A 24,815-nucleotide genomic window follows, 5' to 3' on the forward strand; every position below is an offset into this window, starting at 1 on the left:
CGTATTTGTTTCAATTCACTAGTTCATTTGTTTAAAGTATCTCGTAATGTTTGACACAAAATCTTTTACTTCATTCATACTTTCACGAAAGCTCTGCTATATAAGACCGCATTAGCCAGAGGTCTCTTACTGTTGTTGTCAAAAGCAAATGGGTAGGCTTCCCTAAAAGTCCTAAATATTTTCAGATTTGGTTCGCTGTTGATCTTTCGAGATGGAATTTGTTGAAAATATATCGAAGTTGAATGCAAGATGAGTGGACTTTCTACAGGGGAAAAGTGAAACTCGACACGTTTTCTGTTTTTGTGGTTTGTAAATGATTCCACACAAATTTGTTTAACAAACGAAAATTTAGATTTTTTAAGTATTTCATTCTTGTTACGAGCGCCTGCCTAACCAAAATTCAGAAAATAAAAATCTAGATTTTCGTTTGTTCAAAGAAGTACTTGTGGAATCAATTACAGACCCCAACAACTCCCAAATTAAAAAACATGTTGGATATCTTCCTGTAAATTAATTTCTACAAATTTCATGACGAACGTAAAGTACTATCATGCGGTTTCACTTGTTGCTATCCATTCGCTCCATTCTTGAAAAACGAAGAATGTTTTGGGTGAATAATAATATTGGCGAACAGAGTAAATGAATATAACGAAGCTATTTATAACGAATTATGCTTAACATATTTGTTAAACGGAGAATATAAATATTATTTGTGTGTAGATAAATATTATACGTTTGTGTGAACGAACCTCAATGCATAAAAGCATATTAAATGGGGGTGGAGATAGTCATGCTATTTTAGCGATCCAGACAGAAAACCGATAACAGCCTGAAGGCCGCGCTTTTCTTTATATATGTAATAAATATAAAGCAAGCAAAATCGAAAGGATGTTATGGATTTTGTATTTGATTTGAAGCTATGTATTTTGTGTACGCTATATTTATGCATCCAACAGTATAGATCGTAGTATAAGCATTTTTCCACATATAATCAAAGCCTTCAAAACAGAAATGTGTATAAAATATATTGTTCGATCAAGATTATGTTGTTTCTTTTATATAGCGATACATCTTTCTACGAGACGACGGAGCATACCTGGAGCATATTTCTCATATATAAAGTACGTGGTTAATCGTGGATACAGCTATTACACATAAAAACTATTTCAATTTTGTGATGGAAGATAAACGTTATATCGTTGCTGGGCACAGATAGAATATATATATTGGTGCTTTTATGTGCATTATCTAGAAAAGAAGAAGACATCGAGCGGCTTTTTCCATATTTTACTATTGGCAAAAGAGTGGACAGTTAACTATTAGATAATTTCAAAAGATTATCATTATCTTGTATATAAATGGGTGTGTGAGTGTGTTTGTGTTGCACATAATTTAAATGTCTGGTCATACGTGCCAATATGCATTTTCTTGCGTATGGTATAAATTTAGATTTGGTTATTTATGGTGGAAGTAAATTGCAGATGGATATCAAATTTATGAGCCGTGTCAATTTTACAATTGATGCATTTACAATTTCCAGAGAAATAATCATCCACTGGCTGAATTGTTTTTTGTATTTTTGACCACAAACCGGGAATTGAATTGAACGAATAACAAAAAGAGCAACAGTAATGGAGTACTTTGTAACAAAGTCCTTTGAATGACACTAGTTATTGGGAAGGAATACCTTAATATGACAGAGCTACGTAGAAGCTTTTGATTGGCTCTTCAAAATCTTCAAAAAATTTCTAATTGACGTCAGCACATTTTTACACCAATATCGATTCCGGTTCTCTAATCCTAGCATTTTTACGATATTTTTTTAGCGCTTCCCAATAAAACCAACTTCTTTCGTTTTATTCAGTGAAGAGGTTTAATTTACTTAACATGTCAGAGACGGCAAGCATATTAACAGTTTTACTATGTGATCGATTACTTCATTTGACCGTAGATTTTCAGAGATTGATTTCAGAAATCTTTTACTTCATTTGTTTTGAACACAATTTTTGCTATATAAGACCTCGTTAGTCAGAGCCTGTCGTTTATTATTGCTGTCGTTGTCGATAACAGATGTAACAGGTTAAATTATTCAATCAATTTAGACAAGTTCAGGTGAAATTGTTGCGATTGATTTGTACTTTGGTTTCTAAACCGGTTAACGAAACAGTACGCTGAGAACGTACTTGAAACTTCCTAACCTAGAATTGAATGCATGTTTTCGTAAAATTAACATCGGATAAATCAACTAATTAAACAAATATAAAACTAGCAGTCTGAGCAACGTTTGTAGTCGAAATCTAAATGGTCAGGTTAAATCTGTAATTTGGCGACCGCAATAAGCCAACGGATAAACCGCAAACGGAAAATGAAAAAATGCCTAATTATTATAACTATACTACGACTATACACAGAATGCCTCTCTCGTATACACTCAACACACCAGGGCCTACTTTTTGGAAACTAATTTCTTGAATTTCTCGAAATTTCTTGATTTTCTCTAAAAGTTTCTAAAAAGTAGGCCCTGCAACACACTGATTAGAGTAAAACTTGATTTCCACTTACCACAAAATTACTCTGTGTGAGAGAAAAATTTGTTTTTTTTTTTTTTTTCAATTTTTGCTTTGTTTGCTTGACAACTCGCTCTCTCACACGGAGTACGTTTCGTTAAGTGGAAACCATACTTAAAATATGATTTACAAAACGGCAATAAAATCTTCCATTCTTTGTAGTTTAAATTATGTGCATGAGAAAGGTGACGCGCTTATATCTTCAACACTGCGACATCTCTTATCTCTTAGTACCAGGGACACATTGGTATGTAATTATTTAAGAAAGAGCAGATACAAGCTCAACGCACCATTCAACAATTTTTAATTTTTAAATCTGTATACATGACAAAACAGTGAATAATAAAATGCAACAAATGTTACCGACAACGTCATTTCTTTCGAAGAAAAAAAGATTTTCTCATGCAACTTGCCTTTCTTAAATAAACATATTCCTGTTGTCGAAACGTATACAATAGGACTTTGATCGCTGTTTACGTCAATAGAGAATGGAAAACTTACTTCAAACTAACAACTGAGATAAACATTTCTCCATTCAACGGATGATTAAACACTGTGTAATGATAAAACTAAAAAATCGATGAGGTTGAAAACATCATCGCAAGCAAACCATTCCAAAGCGATCATTCAAAGTTCAAAAATTTCAATTCAAAATTGATGAGAAAATCTTGTAAATCATCGTCATTATCGATGTATCTAGCATGTTTACATATGTTTACAATCAATGTGTGTTGAAATTAATGTATTAAGACTGGCTCAGGCCTCACTATAATAATTACAAATAATTTATAAAGCTTCATCGCTTCAAAAACTAATATTTAACGAATAGAGAAATTAAATTTCAGGTTTTTTGTTGTACCTATTTCCGATGTAAATTATATTGAAGAGAAGCGGTTAATAAATTGAAAAAGGCAAATTTTCGTCGGTATAATTTTAATTGAATCACCAATCAGTTGTCCATAATTCATAGCATGTTAATTGCAAATAAAAAATCCACTTCGAAGATAGATTGATACATGAAAAAGTAACTTCCAATAAATCAGCACTATTCTTTACTACAAGCTTACTGATAATAAGCAATTAACAGAACCCAATAATATAACAACGACGGCCCCTTAAAACTATCTAGCTTTGTCTGCAATTACTGGCGTTTTTTTATATTTTTAAATGATAAATAACCTCTTAAAATGTTGCAAAACATATCTTCTTGCTACTTTTTTCTCGAGCACAAATCACAGTATTAATTTAAAAATGATTTTAAGTAATGTTTGTCATCGAACAGTAGAAGTCCCGACTAACACTGAAGGCAAAGATTTATCAAAGTTATTGTCTTTAAATTAACGTTTCGTGGTGAAATGGGATATTAGAGAACTTTAGCAAATCACACAATAATGACAAAACCAATAATTTCCAACAATAACGAAAACGATATTGACACGGAAACATTTTATCATTGTGAATGGGGCGAGATGGGTAAATATGTTCACAAATCATGGTGTGTTATGTGGTGGCAGAATTCAAAATTTTTCTGAAGTACTTTAAAAGAAATTAAATTGAAGTAGAAAAATATAATTTGTGCAGCGGACAACTTTCTTAACAGCAGATATTCATCTTTAAAATATTTATCTAAGCCTAGGTGAAATAATAGCAGTGAAAAAGTGCTATTATTTCGTCTGGGATGAATATACGCATGGTTTGAAAGGTCTTTGCCAGTAGACCACAAAACAGGCATCACACAGTCTCGAGCTACACTTGGTTCCTGGTTGAAGATATCCGAAGATGGAGGAAAAAGGGTGTTTTTTAACCTAGTTTTTTTGCCGCTATAAACGATCGTTCCGGGTGAGAGTGGGCTCATCAAATACTTTCGGGGCATGCCTAGTTTGATTAGATTCATTGATAGATGTTGGAAAAAATGTACAACAAAAATTTTCAAAATCTGTGTGAACTTTTGACAGATCTGGGCTGGTACTGATGACGCTTAATGTGAACCTAATATGCTAGTTGTAACTTACATTATCTAAGCTTTCCATTGATAGCTCATTTTGACTGCTGGTGAATTTTACGAGTAGCGGGTGTACTAACATAAAAATCTGTTATGTGGACAATCTTATTTAATTTCTTGTTTATGGCTAAAAATTTCCAGTTGTAAGACAATTATTATTGAGAGTCAAAAATTGCGCAACCAATCAGAGGGTTCGATTTTATATTTGTCTCATGCTGCTGTTTCATAAAGCATTCGAGCCAAATATAAAATCGCATCCTCTGATTGGTTGCGCAATTTTTGACTCTCAATAATAATTGTCTTACAACTAGAAATTTTGAGTCAACTTACAAAATTTAGAATTTTTGTCTAAAACGTGTCTATTTGGATGGTACAGGGAGTTACACGAAAGAAAAAAAAATCTGAAAAGCAGCGAATGAATTTCAAAATGTGTTTCGGGTGAGCATGTGCTCCACGTGCTGTTTGTGAGGTTATGCTCACCACAGCACAACTTGTTCTCTAAATTATGTCGTCAAAAGGCAAGCTAATTTTTCCATCTCCTTTCCACTAGCTTCAGAATGTTCTAGTCTACAGATTTCAATAAATCTATGTATGTTCAGAGACACACGTTGCAGACAAGAATTCTAAATTAAATAAACAATCAACGATCTGACGATTCTGTCAACACATTTATACACAATATAGCGGATAGGATATACTCGAATAAACTCAAATATACTGGATTGCTGGAGCTATACTGGAATACATGATCTACTAGAGCATAAATTCGAGTCTTGATTCATTTGGGCGTTTGTCTATTTCAGTTGTCCTGTTGTTTCTACCTCAACAAGTGATTTTCTCAGCACACGTCCTAAAACTGAAGACTGGTGATGTTTCCTCTCGTTTGTCTTTCTTTTTTTTTCCAAAAATTCCCATTGATTAAACCGATAGGCTAAATCAGCGATTTTATTTCACAAGGATTCAATTTTACATTTATAAGTTATCCCAAGTTGGAGGTGCTAATTCAAAGTAAATCCTTGACAACTTGTGAAGACTAAAACCAGAATTTATTTATCAAAATTCGAAATTCACTTATTGTCAACGCTGGTCTATCGAGAGATTCATTTAAATTTATTATTTTCACATGAAACGCTTATATCCTCTGTGTGACTTTCATTTGAAAATGTCAAATCAATCGGATTCAAAAATTTTAAACACAAAATGAAAGAAGTTTGAATTCTGCCACCACTTAACACACCATGATTTGTGAACATATTTACCCATCTCGCCCCATTCACAATGATAAAATTTTTCCGTGTCAATATCGTTTTCGTTATTGTTGGAAATTATTGGTTTTGTCGTTATTGTGTGATTTGCTAAAGTTCTCTATTAATGTTACGAATCATATTGTAATATGTTCATGTTTCTATGTCATTATAAAAATCTCAGTATTTGAGTCCAGAATTCTCTGAAAATTAAATTTAAAATCATTAATTTTTGGAGGGTCAACTTATGGAGCTTTTACAGTATGATAATGAAGTAACAGATTTTATTTGAGCAAAAAAGTGAAAAATCTAATGAATTTTCGTTTGCGATAAGCTAAACAGCGTAACTTTGTAGATATCCAGACTTTAGAGTAATCTTTAAAGGGTAAACTTCAAAGGACACACTACGCTTTGCATCTAGAGGTTTCAATTTGGTTTAGCGGAACTGAAAACAAATTCAGAGGTTTTTTTATCGTTACAATTTGGCAACGGGCTGAGGATACAAACATACATAACGCTCGGGGACGAGGACAACTACGAATAAATCATCAAAAACTCCTTTTCAAACTTTAATTTTGGGCAACAGCTGAGATAATAAAACAAAATTGATTTAGTCTTTATTGTTGATTGAAGATCGCGTGTAGAGCATAGCGAAACTGAAAACAAATTCAGAGGGTTTTTTAGCGTTGGCAACGGGCTGAGGACACATACATAACTCTCGGGACGAGGACAACTACGAATAAATCGTTGGATCATTGGAGAAGAATTTGGTTGCAATCGTGAGTACGGCACTGCTAATTTTTGTTGGTTTTTGTTTCGTTTATGGTTCGAATATGTTGAATTTTGTGATTTTTCTCGGTTTTTTTGCTGCGAATTTGTGCGGTGTAAGTTTTCAAAGCAGCCATCCCTTTAATCCGAATTTCCGTTTTCAATGGCAACTTTTTCCAAATAAAATCGTCAACAACTTGTTCAACGTTGAGATTTTATGCTGTCTTTGTGAAGGGTGTTGACATATCAACTGAAGATGGTCAGACCACACTGGCCAGTGAGCGATGTCAGCACCTGAGGTCGAAACAGCAATTCTATCTCAAGATTCACTTACCGTGAGCCATGGGAGGGAAGAGAATCGATTTCTCTGTTTGTTTTAATGCTTTTTCTGATGTTCATTTAGCAATTTATCTGTAGGCATTTCAGCTGGAGGTAATTTCAGTATTCCAAAACGTCCTAGTTAAGGACGCAACGTTTGATCTACACATGATCTCAATCAACAATAAAGGCTAAAGCAATTTGGTTTTATTGTCTCAGATGATGCCCAAATTAAAGTTTGAAAAGGAGTTTTTGATGATTTATTCGTAGTTGTCCTAGTCCCCGAGAGTTACGTATATATCCTCAGCCCGTTGCCAAACTGTGACGCAAAAAAACCCTCTGAATTTGTTTTCAGTTTCGCTATGATCTACACGGGATCTTCAATCAACAATAAAGACTAAATCAATTTTGTTTTATTATCTCAGCTGTTGCCCAAAACTAAAGTTTGAAAAGGAGTTTTTATTTATTCGTAGTTGTCCTCGCACATGAACCCTGAAAAGGTTTTACAATCATGTCAGTCAGTCTAAATCAGTTATTGTACTGAGATGAGATAGCAGATTGATTGGCCATTTTTAATTTCAAATATTTGATGAGAAACGTTTTAAACAAGGTCAAATGATGGAAATGGCCCATTGTTTTTTGTGTGTTGATTGACATCGGCCTCGTCTCGAATCAACAAACTCTACACCAGCATTATTTCCAATTAGGTGGTGTGACAGTAACATTACGATACAAACTTGAGATCGAAATGCTGTCCGGGATTTAAATTAATAAAAATGTATTTACCTGAAACTCTTTCATTGGCTTATCGCATTTAAAGTAACTGAAATAAAAAACGACCGAACCATAAAAAGGAGTAAAAACTGCATTTCCAAAAGACTAATGACTTGTTTTGCACCGTCAACACACAATACTTCCTTCGGATTTAAATTGTTGCGGATATTTTTGTCTGATCAAAAACTGTTTTATATATAAATTTTATGGGATTTTAACCGACTTTACGCATTGACACAGCAACAGTACGTAAGAAAAAAAAGACATCTGAAAAATGGAAGAAAAACGAAACGATCACAAAAACAAGCCCCAAAGAGTAATTATGGTGATTTTGAGTAGGCATTTTGGTTTAAAAGATAGCTTTGTAATTGAATTCATGTGCAAATTTGTACTGCCTTCGTATTAAATAAGTGGTTGATTTGTGTGATGGGCAAGTATAAACACCGGTGTTACGCGGAGTGTAGCTCAATTAAGGTGAATAAATTGTTATATTTATATGGCTAAGCCCATTAATCTAAATAAAGTACAATGTTCAATTATTGAAAGTGTGTTTTGTAAGAGTGCACACACACTGCACACAGAAAGGAACGTGTCTAGACATATCGTGTGATCTTTGCAAAACCTGAATTTATTTTGTATTGAACGATTGAATTGAGGTGCTATCTTGTACGCAGTTTTAGTCTTTTTTTCATTTAGCATACTCTAAGATACACGTAAATGCACATTTGATTCAGAAGGAAATCGGTACGAATAATTTAATCCAAATACTCTCGCATATAAGTCTGCGATGAGATAATAATATTTATTAGCGAGTCATTCGTTATCTCTTTCGTCTCTATACATTTGGTGTAATAAATTAGCAAAATCAACAAGTTGGCAAAATATTCCAACAAAAAAAAAACTTTCGTAGCCACAGCAGAAACCATGAAACCAGCAACGGTTCTAGAAATTATTTTCACTAAAAATCAAAATTCGAATATCTAAGTTAATTAAATTCAATTCATAATTATTATAGAAAGCTCAGAAATGGAATCAGAAGTAGTTAATCAATCATAAATTGTCAGTGTACCGGTATTCGATACAGAAAAAATGTAACATGCAACAACTAATAACAAATTATGCACATAGTGCAGTTAAATATATTTATAAAGCAAATTAATAACGAGACTATCAATGAGTCATTTATTGATCAATATTTTTGATGAAGTGCACGTGTTGCACTGCACACCGGTTATATATTTCACAAGTCGATCGACGTTGTTGAAATGTGAATGTAATGGAACATTTATTTTGTTAAACTGATACATCAGATTTGTCAGGTATGAAAGATTTAATTGTGTTCACGAATGCGGACAGAGGAAAATCTGCAGTTGAATTGCAATCATTTTTAAGTTAATACGCTCTCTATTGTTATCAAAATCTGCAGATTACATTTACCTAATTCTATTTACTATAGTATGTAATACGTAACCGACTATTGAATGGTGGTACATATAGGTAAATTAGGTAAATCATTAATTGATAGTAAAACAAAAATTTGGTGCACCAATCAATGATGGAACTAAACGTTGAGAGGGATTGTTTTGAATTTTTACTGACCGAAATCGGCGCTATTTTTTCCGGGACTTCTTTATATATGCCTAGTTAGGCCGTGGTGCCTAGGCCCCAAAATCAGTCTCAGATAATTTTGATCTTCCATACCTGGCTGGTTGTAATTGGTCAGTGGTTAAATTTGGATATGAAAGTCCGAGACCGCCATATCATGAACGCATATGAATCTGCATTCGTTAGAAACTCTTCGTCTGGAATTGGATGAAATGATGTTGTTCAAACTGGTACATAATCATGTTGATTCGTCACTGAGCAATCAAATAAATTATTATCAACCGTCAAGAAGTACCAGGCAAAACCCGACTTTTTACCTTCCGCACATGGTCACGAATATTCAACTGAACTCCCCGATAAATCGTATTCAGCGTATTCACATGCAATTTTTTAAAGATTTAGATCTTGGTTCGGGAATGTCGGCATTTAAGAAGGCAATAAAAGAAAGTATTGAATCTTGTTATTATATTGATAAGCAGACGTCCTACATGTACGATTTGTCCGACTTTTTCAAAATTTGTCCGACTTTGTACGATTTGTCCGACTTGTCCGACTTTTTCATTAAAAATTGTCCAACTTTGTCCGACTTCTCTTCAAAAATAAAAATTTATGAGACTTTTTCTTCAAGATAAAATTTGTTAGTAACATTAAATGCTTCTGATGCAAACTCGAAAAAATTCGCTCGCTCTGCTCGCATTTAGTTGTTTACACATTTTCACATTGACTAATATGTCATTGCATTGTACATGTAACTATAAAATTAAGGCAATAAATATATTACTGTATTGACTTGTTATGTTGACTACATAGAGAGGGATACTTTTGAAAAACAGCCTACCGAAATCGGACGCATTTTCCAGTGGACTCTTTTATATGTGCCTAGAAAGGTTTTCAACCCTAGAAGCCAAAACCACTTTCAAAAAAATTCTTCGAAGCTTGTGTGGCTGGTGAAAGGTGATCAAAAATCGAAAACTTGCACTTTTCTTACAAAAACTTCTCCAGTTACACGAGCCGTACGGGGTCGTGTGCGGTGTCATTAGAAAGGTAATCACACGTACTATTGAGCCGAATAGGGACTTATTGGTTTTAAAATTCATCCACACTGAAATATGTGCAGGTTACGTTTTCAACCGAAGACTTACACTGTTCTTACAGAAATTTCTCCATTTACACGAACCGTACAGTGTCGTGTGGGGTGTCATTAGAAAGGTAATTTTATGTGCTTTTGGGCCAAATAGGGTCTTATGTGGTTTGGATGCATGTACGATGAAATAGAAGTTGAAATGTTTAAATGTCCATATTTCATCGTAGATGCATCCAAACCACATAAACCCTGTACTGCTCGTGTAACTGGAGAATTTTTTGTAAGAAAAGTGCAAGTTTTCGATTTTTGATCACCTTTCACCAGCCACACAAACTTCGAAGAATCGAATACCTTTCTAGGCATATATAAAAGAGTCCACTGGAAAATGCGTCCGATTTCGGTAGGCTGTTTTTCAAAAGAATCCCTCAGAGGTACCATAGAGGTTGACTCACATATTTACAATTTTGTATACGTTAACTTACAATCAACAGACAATCGAATTTATAAGTTATTTATATTCCTTTTGACTTATAACATCTAAGTTGTAAGTTGTAGGACGACAGGGAGGTTGTTGAACGATGATTGAGTGATAAGACTTCAGGAAGTGACATGCATCTAAATGTCCATAAAGTTCAGACAGAAATCCAAAATAGAAGCAAACTCGCTAGAGGTGTTTTTTATCTTTTAGATGAACTTCATTCCTGACGCCTCTAAATTCAATTTATAAGTACGATTTATCCAAAGTATATAAACATACTGAAGGTTCTTAATGCAAATCCACAAAAACTCACGGAACCCTACTTTCGGGTGAATATAATTTTTACAATGTTGGTCCCAGGCTGCATCTTTATACTCAACACAAAAACTCCAAACGTCACGCAAGCAACAGAACGCGTCTAATATCTTATATTCACCCGAAACTTAGGTTCCGTAAAATTTGTGAGCCGCTGAGCATTTGCATTACCTTCAGTCTAATCACCTAGCAGGGTAATAGAAAAAATTAAAGTAGTTAATATTTCCATACCTTTTTTTTCATAATGTCATTGCAAAATTACCATTAAGGCTGCTAATGGTATTATTGGTATCAAAAAACTACTCTATTTGACGTGTAAAAACCTCCATTACCCTGCTGGGTGCTTTGCTTCAGTATGTTTGTATACTTTGCGATTTATCGACGAGGATTTGTCCGATTTTGTACTTTATTGAAAAAATACAGGTACTTTTCCTTAGAAAATGTCCGATTTAGTCCGACTTTTTAGCGAAAATATGTCCGATTTTGTCCGACTTGTTTTAAGTTGGACACCCCGAAAATCAGTGGGACGTCTGTTGATAAGTGACTCGACTTGTTATTGGGCTCAGGCCTGTTAGTTTGGTCAATAAATGAAAAAAATAAAATAAAAGATCGAAAAATGGGGTGTCGGAGTCGAGATTTTATTTCCGTAAGGTGGCTAGGACACAGGCGTGTATGGGTTCGTTGGAAAGCTGAGGTCGAGTATGCCCGGGGAAAATACTACCTTCAAAAAATTTCGGCGATAAACGGCCGAAAATATGATATCCGGAAAATTTCACAGAATCGATGGAACCTCTGTGAACTTTGACGAAGGCTGTTGCCTCACTAATGCAAATATTTGATGAAATTATTACTTTTTTTTCCTTTTGGTGATGAGAAGATTAAGAATTTGAAAAGTTTATTCGATGTTGCCGGTCATGTTGGTCACGATAAGAATCCTTTGTTATCACTTCTGTCCGATTTCTGCACAACATTCAATAGACGTGTGAAGTCAATTTATTTGTTTACACTGACCAACAATGGCATATATAAAGAAGTCCCGGAAAATATAGCGCCGATTTCGGTCAGTCGAAGTTCAAAAGAATCCCTCTGAATTTCGCGTTGGATCAGAGATAAATTTTCGTTGAAAGGTTTTTCCTGATACCTGTTTTTCAATAGTGTTGCTACAAAATGTAACCTATTTTTTTCCAGTTGGGAGAAATGTACTCCAGATTGGCCAGTCTTATTGTAGTTGTGTGGTGTAGAAAAAAGCGGCCACTTCTATATTAATCTGTAAATATTGTTTCTGGTGTACGTTTGTAGAGGAATCTTTCAAATAAACAGCAATTCTTCGGGAGAGTTGCCAACATAGGTCATAACAATGCTGAGAAAAACAGTTAAGAATTGGTGGGTCGGTCTAGATGAAATGCCAGGTGTCATCACAGACATTCTCATTACGATGGATGACAAATACTAAATCAACCAAAACTCGTTGGCCAAGCCTTTGTCGGCGGTTCATTTGTGTCAGAAGGATCTGTATCAGTGATTACAGATTCTTAGCTAAAAGGTCAACCAATTTTTTGTTAAAGGAAAACGAATCGAAGGCGGTCTGCAGGTGTTGCAACTAAGTTTGTATGGAAGGCGACTTTATGACACAACGTCATTGTTTTCCAATTGGGATAAGTAATTCTATCTGGAATTTGTGAAGTAGGGGGCGACTTTGATTCAGATTGATAAGCATACAAAAGTGGGGTTGAAAATCAACAAAAATCAGATGGTGATTGTTCGTCTGATATTTTTGTATGTACCACTGGCAAGATTACTGACTCAATTTAGCTAAATAATTTATTAATCCATCAACATTATCCAATTATCTAACTGATTCCAACCGAAGAATATCCCAATAATTAATTATCCAATATTTTTTACTAAGAACGAAAAGGAAAGTTCACTCAAATATCTGAATAGTGTCCAGATAATACGCGATTCCCGGAGTACAGTAGATTCAAAAATTGTTGAAAACCCAACAATTAGTGCAAATGCACTTGAAACTCAAAACGCTGCTACTTTAGAAGAAAAAAACGATCAAAATCAGAATTCAATTAATTTAATGAAGAAATCAAATAATTTGCAAAATTATTTTAATTCAATGACGAATTTAAGAGCAATAACAGAATTTACTGGCCTCGCACAAGCCAGAAGTGTACTTTGGGTTTCGGTCTATGGTTTGACAGAACCAACTGCAGCCAAAATTAGATGTTCCGTTGCTCGGATCGCAAGCTTTATCTATATACAGTACAGATGGATCGGATTAGATTTCCATAATAATAATAAATTTAAAGAAAATTGAGAGACCCATACCTGTTTTAGTGGCACATAATGCAATTGATACAATACAGTACACGATTAAAATCATCAAAAGACAACGCATTTTTACAAATTTTTTTTACCCTCCTCTCGTAGTATACTTCACGACCAAACTGAATAGACGACAGTTTATCTGACCATTTTATACCAAAAAAAAATCCAAAAAAATTCTTTTTATCAAATAAAAAGGGAACATGTGTCAGTATTTGCGTTGTATATTTATTTTGATATAATTTGGAAATGTGCAAACGTGAACAAATAAAAAAAATAATAATTAAACACACAAAATTCTGTTTCTCAAATTTTTCATCCTTCACATTGCGTCACAAATAAACAAATTTCATAAAAAAATTGCTTCAGCTCAGTCAACAATGATGATGTGGTTAAATATGTAGCAGAGTTAACCCGAAAATATGGTACAGCGAGGCATTATTGCTACTATGTATGTCATGTCTGTTCGTTCAGGCAAAAAAAAAGTTTGAATTATCTGGACGCAGTTCTCTTATTTGGTTCGTAAGATCTTATAGAACAATTTTGCAGAAGAAAATAAACACTCTCCGAGCTCCGCCAAGCAGTTCATTTCCATATAATTAGCTAAAAATCATCAGTTTTAGTGAATTATAACGAAATGAGACTGCTTTGCGCACCAAAAGTACTAATGTACACCATTACTAGGAGGTTGATTGATACTGAGCGCTATAGTTCATCTAAGCACGATGAGAGTGGGCACCACTATTCATAAAAATCGATAAAAATACTAGTCGACAACCCTGCTCGGCGGTACTCTAAATACCCTAAGGATATCTAGATGTTTTTCGGTGTGTAGCATTCGATGTTTGCAAAAGAAAACCCAATCAATAAAATACCATAAATCTATGTCCTCTGTAAGTTATATTTTTTTCTAAAATATAAAATCTGAATGAATAAAGCAATTGATTTCAATCAAAATATTTTACGATGCCCATTAACTATGAAATCTTCTATCAACCGATCTAAGACCATTTCCTCCGTTTAATACTCCAAATCAGCGTGATTTCTCGTGAATACTCTCGGCGAATGAAATTAGATATACATCGCCGTGATATGTGTAAATAAACAAAAGTAAATTATTTCCATTAATTTGTTTATTGATGTTAGATATTCAATTTATTAACTCGTGGTATTCTACTCTACAACACAACACACGTATCTGTAATTCTGTATACGCATTGTTTCAAGTGGCCCATTCAATAACGACGGGAGATACACCTTTTTATACACCTTAGGCGAGCAATTTGCGTGTTAAAGTGGACTAAAGAATTATATTTTTTTTAGATTTATTATTTCAACTAAATGACTGAAGCGTGTGAACACATTTTTTATCGTTGTTAGTACTTCTACAGTATAAATTCTCCTTGCAACTAGTTTTCCAAGGACATTTTTAAATACTGATGACAGACGCGTATGTATATGGATTGACCGGCACATGTGGCGATTATCCATTTACATTGCATTAAGTTTCATCCTTAGTTTTAACCTTTAGCAAACGAATTGATCATTATATCTGTACTTCATTTCATTAATGTATTGCCTAGTGTTTGATGCGAAATCTTTTACTTCATTTAAACAATCAAACCAACAAGACGGAGACACTGCAGATATCGTATAACAGTTGTATCTTCATAGATAAGGTAAACAGGATGTCTGTCTTAGCAAATATATATAACGGTTGCCTTTTTGAATGATATTGAATATCACAAAAGAGTTTATTCAAACAAAGAAGCGATTGTGCATGGGCACGATACCAGATTCAAAACATGTCTTCCCACCACTAATTTTCTTTATTTGTATGTACATCTAAAATAAAACAGTAACGTCCATGTCCCATGTCCATAATGTTGTTTTAGAATCAAAGAATTCTATTCGCGAAAAAACAACTGAACCTACAATGTCACTTTTAACACAGAGAAAAATTCCGGGTTAAAATTTTTTCAGCGTAATTACTAACATGTTACGTCCACATCGCTCAATGCTTATTACTAACATATGAGTTTTGATGAAATTTATAAAAATTACTTTTGTTTTCCCAGTTCAATGCTTTTATAAAACTATATCGTTTGATTGGAGGAGCAGTAAACCTATAATAGCGGAACCCGCCTCAAAAGCTCTGCGCCTACAAATTGGGGAAATGTGACAGCTCTGAGTTTTAAAAAAATCTTTGTTTTGATTATTCACATGATTAACCTTATTTTCTCCACTCAAAAGTTCATCAGAAAATTGGTTGACGTCTTGTCTGAGGAGAATTCGGGTGAGAAAATTTCTATTTTTTCGAGTCTTGTTTTGGCAGTGGGAAAATAGAAATTTTCTCCCCCGACCTGTCACATTTGTTCTTGTTTTGAAAAATTGTGTAACGAATTGACGTTGAGTTCACCATTGGAAGAAATTAGGAACTCTCGTGACAATTTCAACAGTGGCGAGCGATGTAGAGTTCTTGTAGAGATCCCAGATATTCTTCCCATTCCATTCGTGCAAATGATTGATTTTTCAGTATCATCCGAACATTCCAAATAAATCTCCGCATTTTTCTCAGTGAACAATTCTACTTCAAATGGTTAAGTTTCAAAAGTTGTAACAGAAGCTCATATTTGTTAATCTTGTAAATGCATATTATACTAGGCCTGCTCTGAATCCGGGTAGTGTGGGATATTGGGATGAATATGCGTTTTTCTGGTCCGGAAGGCTTAAATATTGGACCCGTATCTTTTTTTAGAATTTTAAAAAATAGTTTAGGCATGGGGAGCGAGGCATTTGTACAAATGTACGAAAGCGTTGGTTAGAAGAGTAAAAAAGATATACACCATCATTCTCCTCTCTTCTAACCAACGCTTTCGTACATTTGTACAAACGCCTTGCTCCCCATGCCCAAACTATTTTTTAAAATTCTAAAAAAAGATACGGGTCCAATATTTAAGCCTTCCGGACCAGAAAAACGCATATTCAGCCCAATATCCCACACTACCCGGATTCAGAGCAGGCCTAATATTATACAGACAAAAAAAGAAAGAAATGGTAGCGAAACAAGCGAGTTATATGGTGGGTTAATCGTATCATTTACGTTGTTTGTCTGCATATATCTGTAGCACATTACAACGAACATGATGATGAGATGATATTTTGAAAGGAAATAAATTTAAATGATGGAAGACCGTAAAACTAGCAGATTGAAATGAAAAAAAGTCTGAGGTAGTTGAATGTTATGTGGATATGTGTCGTTATGTCAGCTATTATGTATTGTTTTGTTCTTCTGGACGAAGAATATATACACATCCATGTGAAACAGCATTAATACGTCTCTTTGAGCAAGACAAACAACAATGATTACGTGACGGTGATGGGTTGAGTTGGAATTTAAGAAGAAGAAAAAAATCAATGTATCGCTTCTAGAGTCGTTTTCAGTAATAAGCGAAACATTTCTATATAGTAGAAAATAATCGCGAAGCTTGTCTATATATCCCAAAGAAATGGACGGAAATTTCGTTTTAGAAAACGAGATCAATCTTTGTTTACAAATGCAGTAAATAACTCAACCGAAAAGAGAACAAAATTTCATTCCATATTTTCGCATTTAATATTCCGACTTATGTTAAAAAGACAACATAACGACATTTTGCATGAAATCGATGCATAAATCTCGAAATGCATGGGAATACGTTACGGTCATCAATTTATTCGGAAAACAATCAAGTCGAATTAAACGATGCTATTATTCGCCTTCATTCTACCCTACAGCCACAGTATTGATTCTTCGGTTATATTCCAACTGGTATAATCAGCCAAATTGGTCATAGTTCGTTCAACGTGATATATAATTCTCATTATGCATTTTTGCGTGGGATATGTGAAACGGAGAAAGAGATGGAAAAGGTGCCTTTAAACTTAACATTGCATGTCTTTATGGGAATTTATAGGATTGGATGTGAAATCAATTGAATTGCTTTGAGTCATTTACTATGTTGTGTGCACCGTACATGCAAGTTGCAAGTGGATAATGGGTTTCTTCGTAATAATAATTCCATATGTTGATTAAAAACATTTAACTTAATTAAAACGGATGATTGCGGTCATTTAGTAAATAATAGTTACTTCTTTGCAACAAGGACCGATTGTACAATTTGTTCGTTGCATAGTGAGGGTTATTATGACCGTTGTGTGAACAAATCTTACAATCAGCCTCGAGTTCTGAATAATAAAAAAAACATTGAATACATGCTCATTATCGGCATTATTAGAGAAAAGGAAGGAATGCAAGTAAAATTGTGTGTCTGTGAACACGTCGGCCCTTTGAAGAAGGCACTAGTGCATAAAACACTTCCATTCCGATATCGAAACGACACTAAGATTCAATAACGAAAGCTGCAATCTTATCTGCCAGTAACATTATGTTCGATGATTGAAGAATAGCGCCTCTTTGTTTTGTTTGAGATAAAATACACAGCGACTCCTGACTCAAAAGCAGTCCAAGGGTCAAGTAAATCAAGAAACTTTAATAAAACTTAATGACAAATTTTCAATTGCATAAAAAGCATAGAAGAAGGAAGTTGTCTTGACTCAAGAACGATGGTAGAAATCGCAATGCTTGGCAAATATTTTAATCGTACATCTCGAAAAGATTTGTTTTTTTTATGTAAATTTCCAAGTAAGGTATGATGGCATACGAATGCAATATTCGTTTATCATCTGACTACACGTACACATTCAATGCATACTCGGCTTACGTGTAATGCGCACAAATTTATCTTTAATTTCCCAACTCCATATCAAATAATCTCATCTTTGACCATAAAACACCAACTTTGTACGGAAAATTAACAAACAAAACGATCAAATTTCACATAAAAATTACCAGCGCACATGAACCTCTTCATCTTCATTTTATACAGCCACACTACTTAATCTAATTCAACGAAGACGCAGAAAACGAATACATCGGTTGTGGGTACCGTAGAGATATTATTATAACCCAAAACAACATTGAAAATATTTTCCTATCTGGACACCCAATCAAACAAATAAATTATATGTTAAGCCGAGGCAAGAAACATTATTATACTCGTCGGTTCAGACGAACAACAGTTTTCGAAATCATTAAAATCCATATACCTCAGGAACGTCTCAGTTGCTTATAAGACATAATCGGAGATCTTTAATTCTCACATTGAATGTACGAGACGAATGTTTGTACGTATATGAGGTTTTTGTTTTGCTGGATTTTACTTTTTCTTGTATAAGCTTTAAGCGGTACGTCCTTCAAGCGCGATTACAAAGAGTTTTTAAATCCATTTACAGAAGAAACAAAAATTTTGCAGAGAAAACGCACGTGAATAAAAATTAAATGACTAAAACATGAGGTGTATTATTTCAATGTGGAGGTGTTTCTAACTGAATCTACTAACTGCCTTACAGCTTAGCATCACGAGAATCGTGCATACATTTTTATATAACTTCGAAGTCGGCGTTTGTAGCGATCATTATGCATGCTGGAGAGGAGAATTTAAATGTACACGGTGAAATGGCATTGTAACTAAAATGGACAAAATTAATCCTTAATTAACTCACATTATATTACGATGTGAGATTTTATTTGCGAAACAATTCACCGATTTATTAAAGACAAAGTTAATTCAAAAATGTTTGTACTGGCAACACATTTTATTGAAATGATTGAGAATTTAATCACCGAGTAAATATAAAATTACCGAAACCACACCTCTTCAGATAAACTCTTTTTTTTCTCTACAAATTTTAACTTGTTGATGAATTATGGTAGAAAATGACGCTTAACGAGCGATTCGTCTACGTTTAATGATTTAATTTTAGATTAGAGGGATTGGATTAATTTGTTTTGCTCAATTTTGAGTCGATATTTAAAGGTGTAAAAGTGATTGTATTGAAAGGCTTTGAACATGAGTTGCCTTTAAACTGCTTTTTCAAAAGAAAAGTCTTGATTACTGATCTAACAAAGTGAAATTGTTTTTTTTTAAATACTGGGTTTGACTTGGTAATACAATTTTATTTTATAGCAACAAAGAACCAACAATATTTTACGCTAACCAACCAATTGAATCAAAATAGAAAATTGTGGAAATTCACTCGAGTTTCCGCAATGAGAATGCAAAAACCACCGGTTTGAGTGCATAAAATGAATATTTTCGCCCTACAAACTCGAACAAATTTTTCTACGCACCCACCGAACTCACTTTTCCTCTCGACCCAACATCGACAAATTTTTGTTTCTCCTCCACGTCTTAGCCACACGCAATAGTTTCGCATGATCGTCGTTTTCGGATAAACGATTCGGATCGGATTCACTACCGACCATCCCTAACACGCCCAATTCCAAATCGAACGATTGCTGGGGAAGTACTTCCGGAAATTCTCTTGAAGATATTGAATCACTGCCACTCGATACCGATGACGATGTATCGGATGCAATCCATGCGGGTCGTTTGTGCTTTCGATTAAATCGAATGCGTGAAATTACATTACCACAAACCGGTTCACCTGACGATAAATTTCTGCTTGTTGAAGGATTTATTGGGTCTGTAAATTTGAGTTTGTTTTATGAAGAAATTTTTATATTTACAAACAAACAAACCGGCCGTTGATGGTCGATTAATTCGGATAGTTTTGTTGTCGGTCATGTTTATGTTACCGAAACTGTTTGGTCGGGGTAATTGATGATTTATCGTAACTATTTCATTGTTGGACACATCACTTCGGGTTTGGTCAGATAATGAACTAAACTCGGATGATGTGTTTCCTGTCTCACAAGTTCCGTCGTTGGGTAGACTATTGAACGGAGTACCGTCAAGTAGAACCAAGTTGGGCACAAAGGATTTAACTTCATTCCTATAATTATTCAGGTAACAGACGGGATTGCTGATTAAATCAACTTCTATCAGCTCCGGACACATTGATAAGAAGCTAACTGTTCCGAAATTATCAATAAGATTTCTAAAGATAATCAGAAGTTAGATGTGAAAAACGATGGAAACATATATCGCAGAAGTTAAAGTTTCTCCTTACCCACGTAGGTTGAGCTTCCTCAAGTCATTTAAATTAAATATTGGTGACACCTCTCGAATTGCATTTGATTCAGCTACCAAATGAATTAAACTGGCCAGCCCATTCGTTCCGTCCAAACTGGTTAGTCCACAACGGCTTACATTTAAATATTTAATCACAAGTCCTGTTCCTAAGTCACGTAACGAATTCAAAGAACTTCCATCCAAATTCAGCGAGACCAAATTCGGTAGGAACACTTCCAGTCTTTGTATGCATACCATAGTGGAAGACAATTTAAGGTTTACTTCAGTCAATCTATGAAGGTCTTGCGATCCGGACACTTTACGCTATCCCATTTTTTTGTGGTTAAAGACTCGATTTTCTATCACTGATTGCACTACACTTACTAGCAATTCATCCAGTTTAGGTTCCCTCGGAATGACGAGCGGTTGATATACTGTTTCAGTTCCAAAATCGTCTTCATGTAATGATATACTGCTGAGACTTGATGGAAGCTGTTCGATCGAAGCGGAATCAGATGAAGATGATGTAGACTTTGTTTCTTCTGGTGGCAAGTCGTTCACAGGCATTTTATTTTGTTATTTCGGACATAGTTCACCACTTAACAAAAAAAAGTAAATTACGTTTTAACGAAAGATTTTAACTTTGTTTATGTGCGTTGCCTAGGAGCGATACAGTTGTTTACTATTGACATAGCGAAAACGGTTAGATAGATACAATTTCATGTCTGATAGGTTGTATAAAATGGAAAATGAGTATCGAATCGATAAAATTGACTGAAATTGGTAACCTTGAATATCAAACTTTAAACAGTCACAGTCATTTTCATGTTTCCACAGGGACAATTCAAAAAAGGAAGTAAGTCCATCAGTGTCGTTTATAGATTTTAAGGGATAGTCGCTCTAAAGACATATTAAAAAACATTTGACCGCCTCCTTTTTGATATGAAACTTAACTTAGAATAACCCCGCCTGGATTATATTCATTTTCCAATTTCTACAGTAGGTACTTCAGATTAAGACATTAATCACGTCACAATAAAAACTAGATAAAGAAACACAGACCTCACAGCAATTATTTACACGAAACCACAATAGTTTTTGTGATGTAATCGTAATTACAGTTCAGAGAAAGAACGTTATTAGAAATGGTGTTAAAATAAAATTATTTTCTCACCTGTTCTACCCGGATGGAGTTTTTTTTCGATGAAAAAGTTATAACAGTAAGCACACTACAAGCACACACATTAAATACTTCTCAAATGTGCATGGTGAAGTGGAGAGTAATATTCTTTTTTGCACTTTTTACAACCGTTTGATTCGATAGAACATTGGTTCTGGGATTAGATATGAAATAATTAGAAGTAAAAACGGAGAATCGCTTTCTTAAAGCTGCAGACAAAATTAAATACATTAAATTATATAGGAAGCTGACTGCAGCTCTTTATATAGAATTTGTTGGTTAGAATATTGTTGTAAGACCAGTTATACTCTGTTTTGCTTTTTTTTTGAATCCATGTGGGCAAAAAAATAATAAAACAAAAAAAAAACGAACAACACCAATAAATGTCCATTAAATTCCCATATCATTTACTTGAATATTGTAATAAAAGGTAATAAATTGCGTGTGAGACGAGGTGTTTAGCTTTATATGATTGGCGTAATATTCAAGTTTATAATGAGCAAATCCTACAGACAAATTGGTAGCTCATCACGAAATTAATTAACTTTATTTCTCCCGTAAATATTTGTTTTCAAGTTATGAGTGGAGAGAAAGAATTTAAAAAGACGTTTTCTTGAACTATGTTTTCAAGTTGATTCCAATCTGCAGAGTTAATGTTTATGTGATAAAACTCGCTGAGCGATTCCAAATTCTTGTATCTCAACCATTTGTAGACGGCTATGTCATCTGTTATCGACAGCCATAACAAAAAGAATAAAAGATTCTGATTTGTGCAATCTTACTTAGAAAAATTTATGTGTAAACAATTGAAGTAAAAGATGTTTACTTAAGAGCGATGAATACTTAGCTGAAATTGTAGACTACATTATTATATTTTCGACAAATTTTATCGAAACATATTCTCAACGCTTCGTCTGTTTTCATAAAACCGCAATAAGTACTAAAAATAAGAGCTCTGAGAAAAATGAGAAATTCATGAATTTCGGCAAACTGACGCGAACAATAATACTTTTTATTGAAAGTTGACACACTTGTAGTCGTTCTTACGGTTTTAAGATTTCTCAAAAAGTATTTTGGTAAAAAGCATCCATCGTTCTTAAGCTGTTGAAAATACTTAGATCAAAAGAATTAACAAACTCAATAGGTTTGTTGGTGATGTGGTTGTCTGCGAGATGATAATGAATCAGTAAATTTGTCACATTGTTTCGAAATCATCTACTTCATAAAACTCATTTTGCTATACAAGATAATAATTAAGATGATTTTTCATTACAATTTTTCGTCGATTTTGTTGGTAACAAATGCCGATCCGTTTCTAAAAGCTTACAACGATCCTATTTTCATTTTACTCTGTTACTACATACTTGCTTCATAATATAAATTTAATTATATTTGACGATTAGTTGAATGCATTAATGTTACTTATATGTTTCGCCACATTACGGTCAAATCTGCTACTTCAATTACTTAAAGAATCGATTAGTCTTTAATACAAAATCTTTTACTTCATTTGTTTTAACAGACATTTTTCTATAGGTCCACGTTAATCGGAGGTAATCGCTTATATTTTTGTCAAGTATTTTTTTAGAGTTGTAATAACAACAGTTTTAGGTTTTTCTAGCGAATGGTAAGGTTGCTACTGTTACTATCACTTAGTGTTCTTAAAATATATGGCTATGTGGACTTCAGGTGCCGTACAAATTATTCGTTATGTTTTCTCTGGTGAATGATAACGTTTTAATGGCAACGTTCTGGGAGTTTGCAAAATCAAAACAGAGATTTTCAGTAAACAATGAGATAAAACAAGATTGGAAGAATAAACTAAGAAACCTCACATCATAACATTATGCATGCGATGTGATGTATCGATAATTGGATAAACAAAGAAATACCAAAACAACCTCGAAAACAACTTCAATTTACGATTGATAAATCACTGCTTTGACATAAGAAATTTTACATTTTTACAAACATTGCTTCTTGTTAGAAACATCATTCCGAGTCATGAAACTTAATTATTCGCTTGAGTGCATTTTAGATACAAAGAACTATTGATGAGCTAAGAATTTTACGTTGATAAAAATTAGATATGTAAAAGTTTAATTAGAAATTTAGAAATAAATTTGCTCATTGTCAAGTCAGTATATGGCGTCTCCAGCTTGTATTAATTTAGCAAAAAAAAACACGAAGCAAGTTTGTTAACTCCTTCGATTTATTTAGTCAATCGATTGATCAATGTTTACGAATAGTCCTATCTGTTAAAACCATAGGATCCTATCAGGAGATCAGTGTTTGTCTCTAGACCTTACAGATCTTACAAAATTGTTGATTAGAAACCAAATAAAGAATTAAGTACTTACACGATCGTCAATGTTTCAATAAATATCCATTTGCATCCAAAACATACATCCTCCAGTTATGCACTGTACACTTTCAACAATCACATAATCCATTAATCCTTTCGCATTGATGACGTTTTTCTCTCTTTTCAATCGTTGAAACTTCCACTCACAGTAAATTTATCAGTAACCCTTCAGGATAACATTAATTAATCCACCAGTTACGCTTTCACAAACTCAATTATCGCTTTATCCTTTAAATTTGTTGTACAAATTTCTTATTCACAAAAACAAAATTTTCCGGTAAAATTTGAAAGAAGGCAAAAATAAACTAAACCTTCCAACGAACATAGAACACATATACACACTTTACGTTCGAAGACCGTATACTGTCTGACTTGACTTCTCTTGATTTCTCATTTTGAAGTCCCGCGAGTTTTATATAAAATAATATCGAATCGGTGGTGTACAATATAACGAAAATATAAAACAATTTCTACTTCTTTGACTTGTTTCTTGAATTTGTTGCTTAGGTATGTATACACATAAATATGTTCGTATCGAGTACACACATAAATAAGTTTGACCATCGCATACAATATTATTTATGCCTTGCTGCGATTCACATCTCTCTCTACACTGTCTTAAGAGTGTAGTTTAACTGACGATGATAATTGTGTGATATGTTGGCTCATTCCGTGCTTTCTTTTTGTTATCATTGTCGTTATCAA

At 33.9% G+C, this 24,815-nt stretch overlaps 2 protein-coding genes across 2 annotated transcripts in view; both read right to left on the reverse strand.

Annotated features, from left to right (window-relative positions):
* The window catches only part of LOC119082321 (unconventional myosin-IXb), an 88,073-nt gene extending 63,612 nt beyond the window's left edge, over positions 1-24,461 (reverse strand). The window contains exon 1 of the mRNA XM_037191821.1: positions 24,106-24,461. The gene's annotated coding sequence lies outside the window, so the exon portion shown is untranslated. The remainder of the gene's footprint in view (positions 1-24,105) is intronic.
* LOC119082324 (leucine-rich repeat-containing protein 9) lies at positions 19,545-21,208 on the reverse strand. Its single transcript, XM_037191824.1, has 4 exons — positions 20,950-21,208; positions 20,564-20,889; positions 20,133-20,491; positions 19,545-20,077 (listed from the first exon to the last, which is right to left on the reverse strand). Exons 1-4 carry the CDS (start codon positions 21,130-21,132, stop codon positions 19,731-19,733), a joined length of 1,215 nt encoding a protein of 404 aa, XP_037047719.1. The 5' UTR covers positions 21,133-21,208; the 3' UTR covers positions 19,545-19,730.
* Positions 24,462-24,815: the final 354 nt, after the last annotated feature.

Source organism: Bradysia coprophila, unplaced genomic scaffold (genome assembly GCF_014529535.1).
Source record: "Bradysia coprophila strain Holo2 unplaced genomic scaffold, BU_Bcop_v1 contig_415, whole genome shotgun sequence".
NCBI lineage: Eukaryota > Metazoa > Arthropoda > Insecta > Diptera > Sciaridae > Bradysia > Bradysia coprophila.

Excerpts from the sequence above, each read along its gene's own strand:
- LOC119082324 (XM_037191824.1), bottom strand. The coding sequence starts at position 21,132 with ATGCCTGTGAACGACTTGCCACCAGAAGAAACAAAGTCTACATCATCT. Across the intron at positions 20,890-20,949 it reads CTAAACTGGATGAATTGCTA|CGTAAAGTGTCCGGATCGCA; the intron begins GTAAGTGTAGTG and ends AAAATGGGATAG. Across the intron at positions 20,078-20,132 it reads TAATCGACCATCAACGGCCG|ACCCAATAAATCCTTCAACA; the intron begins GTTTGTTTGTTT and ends TCAAATTTACAG.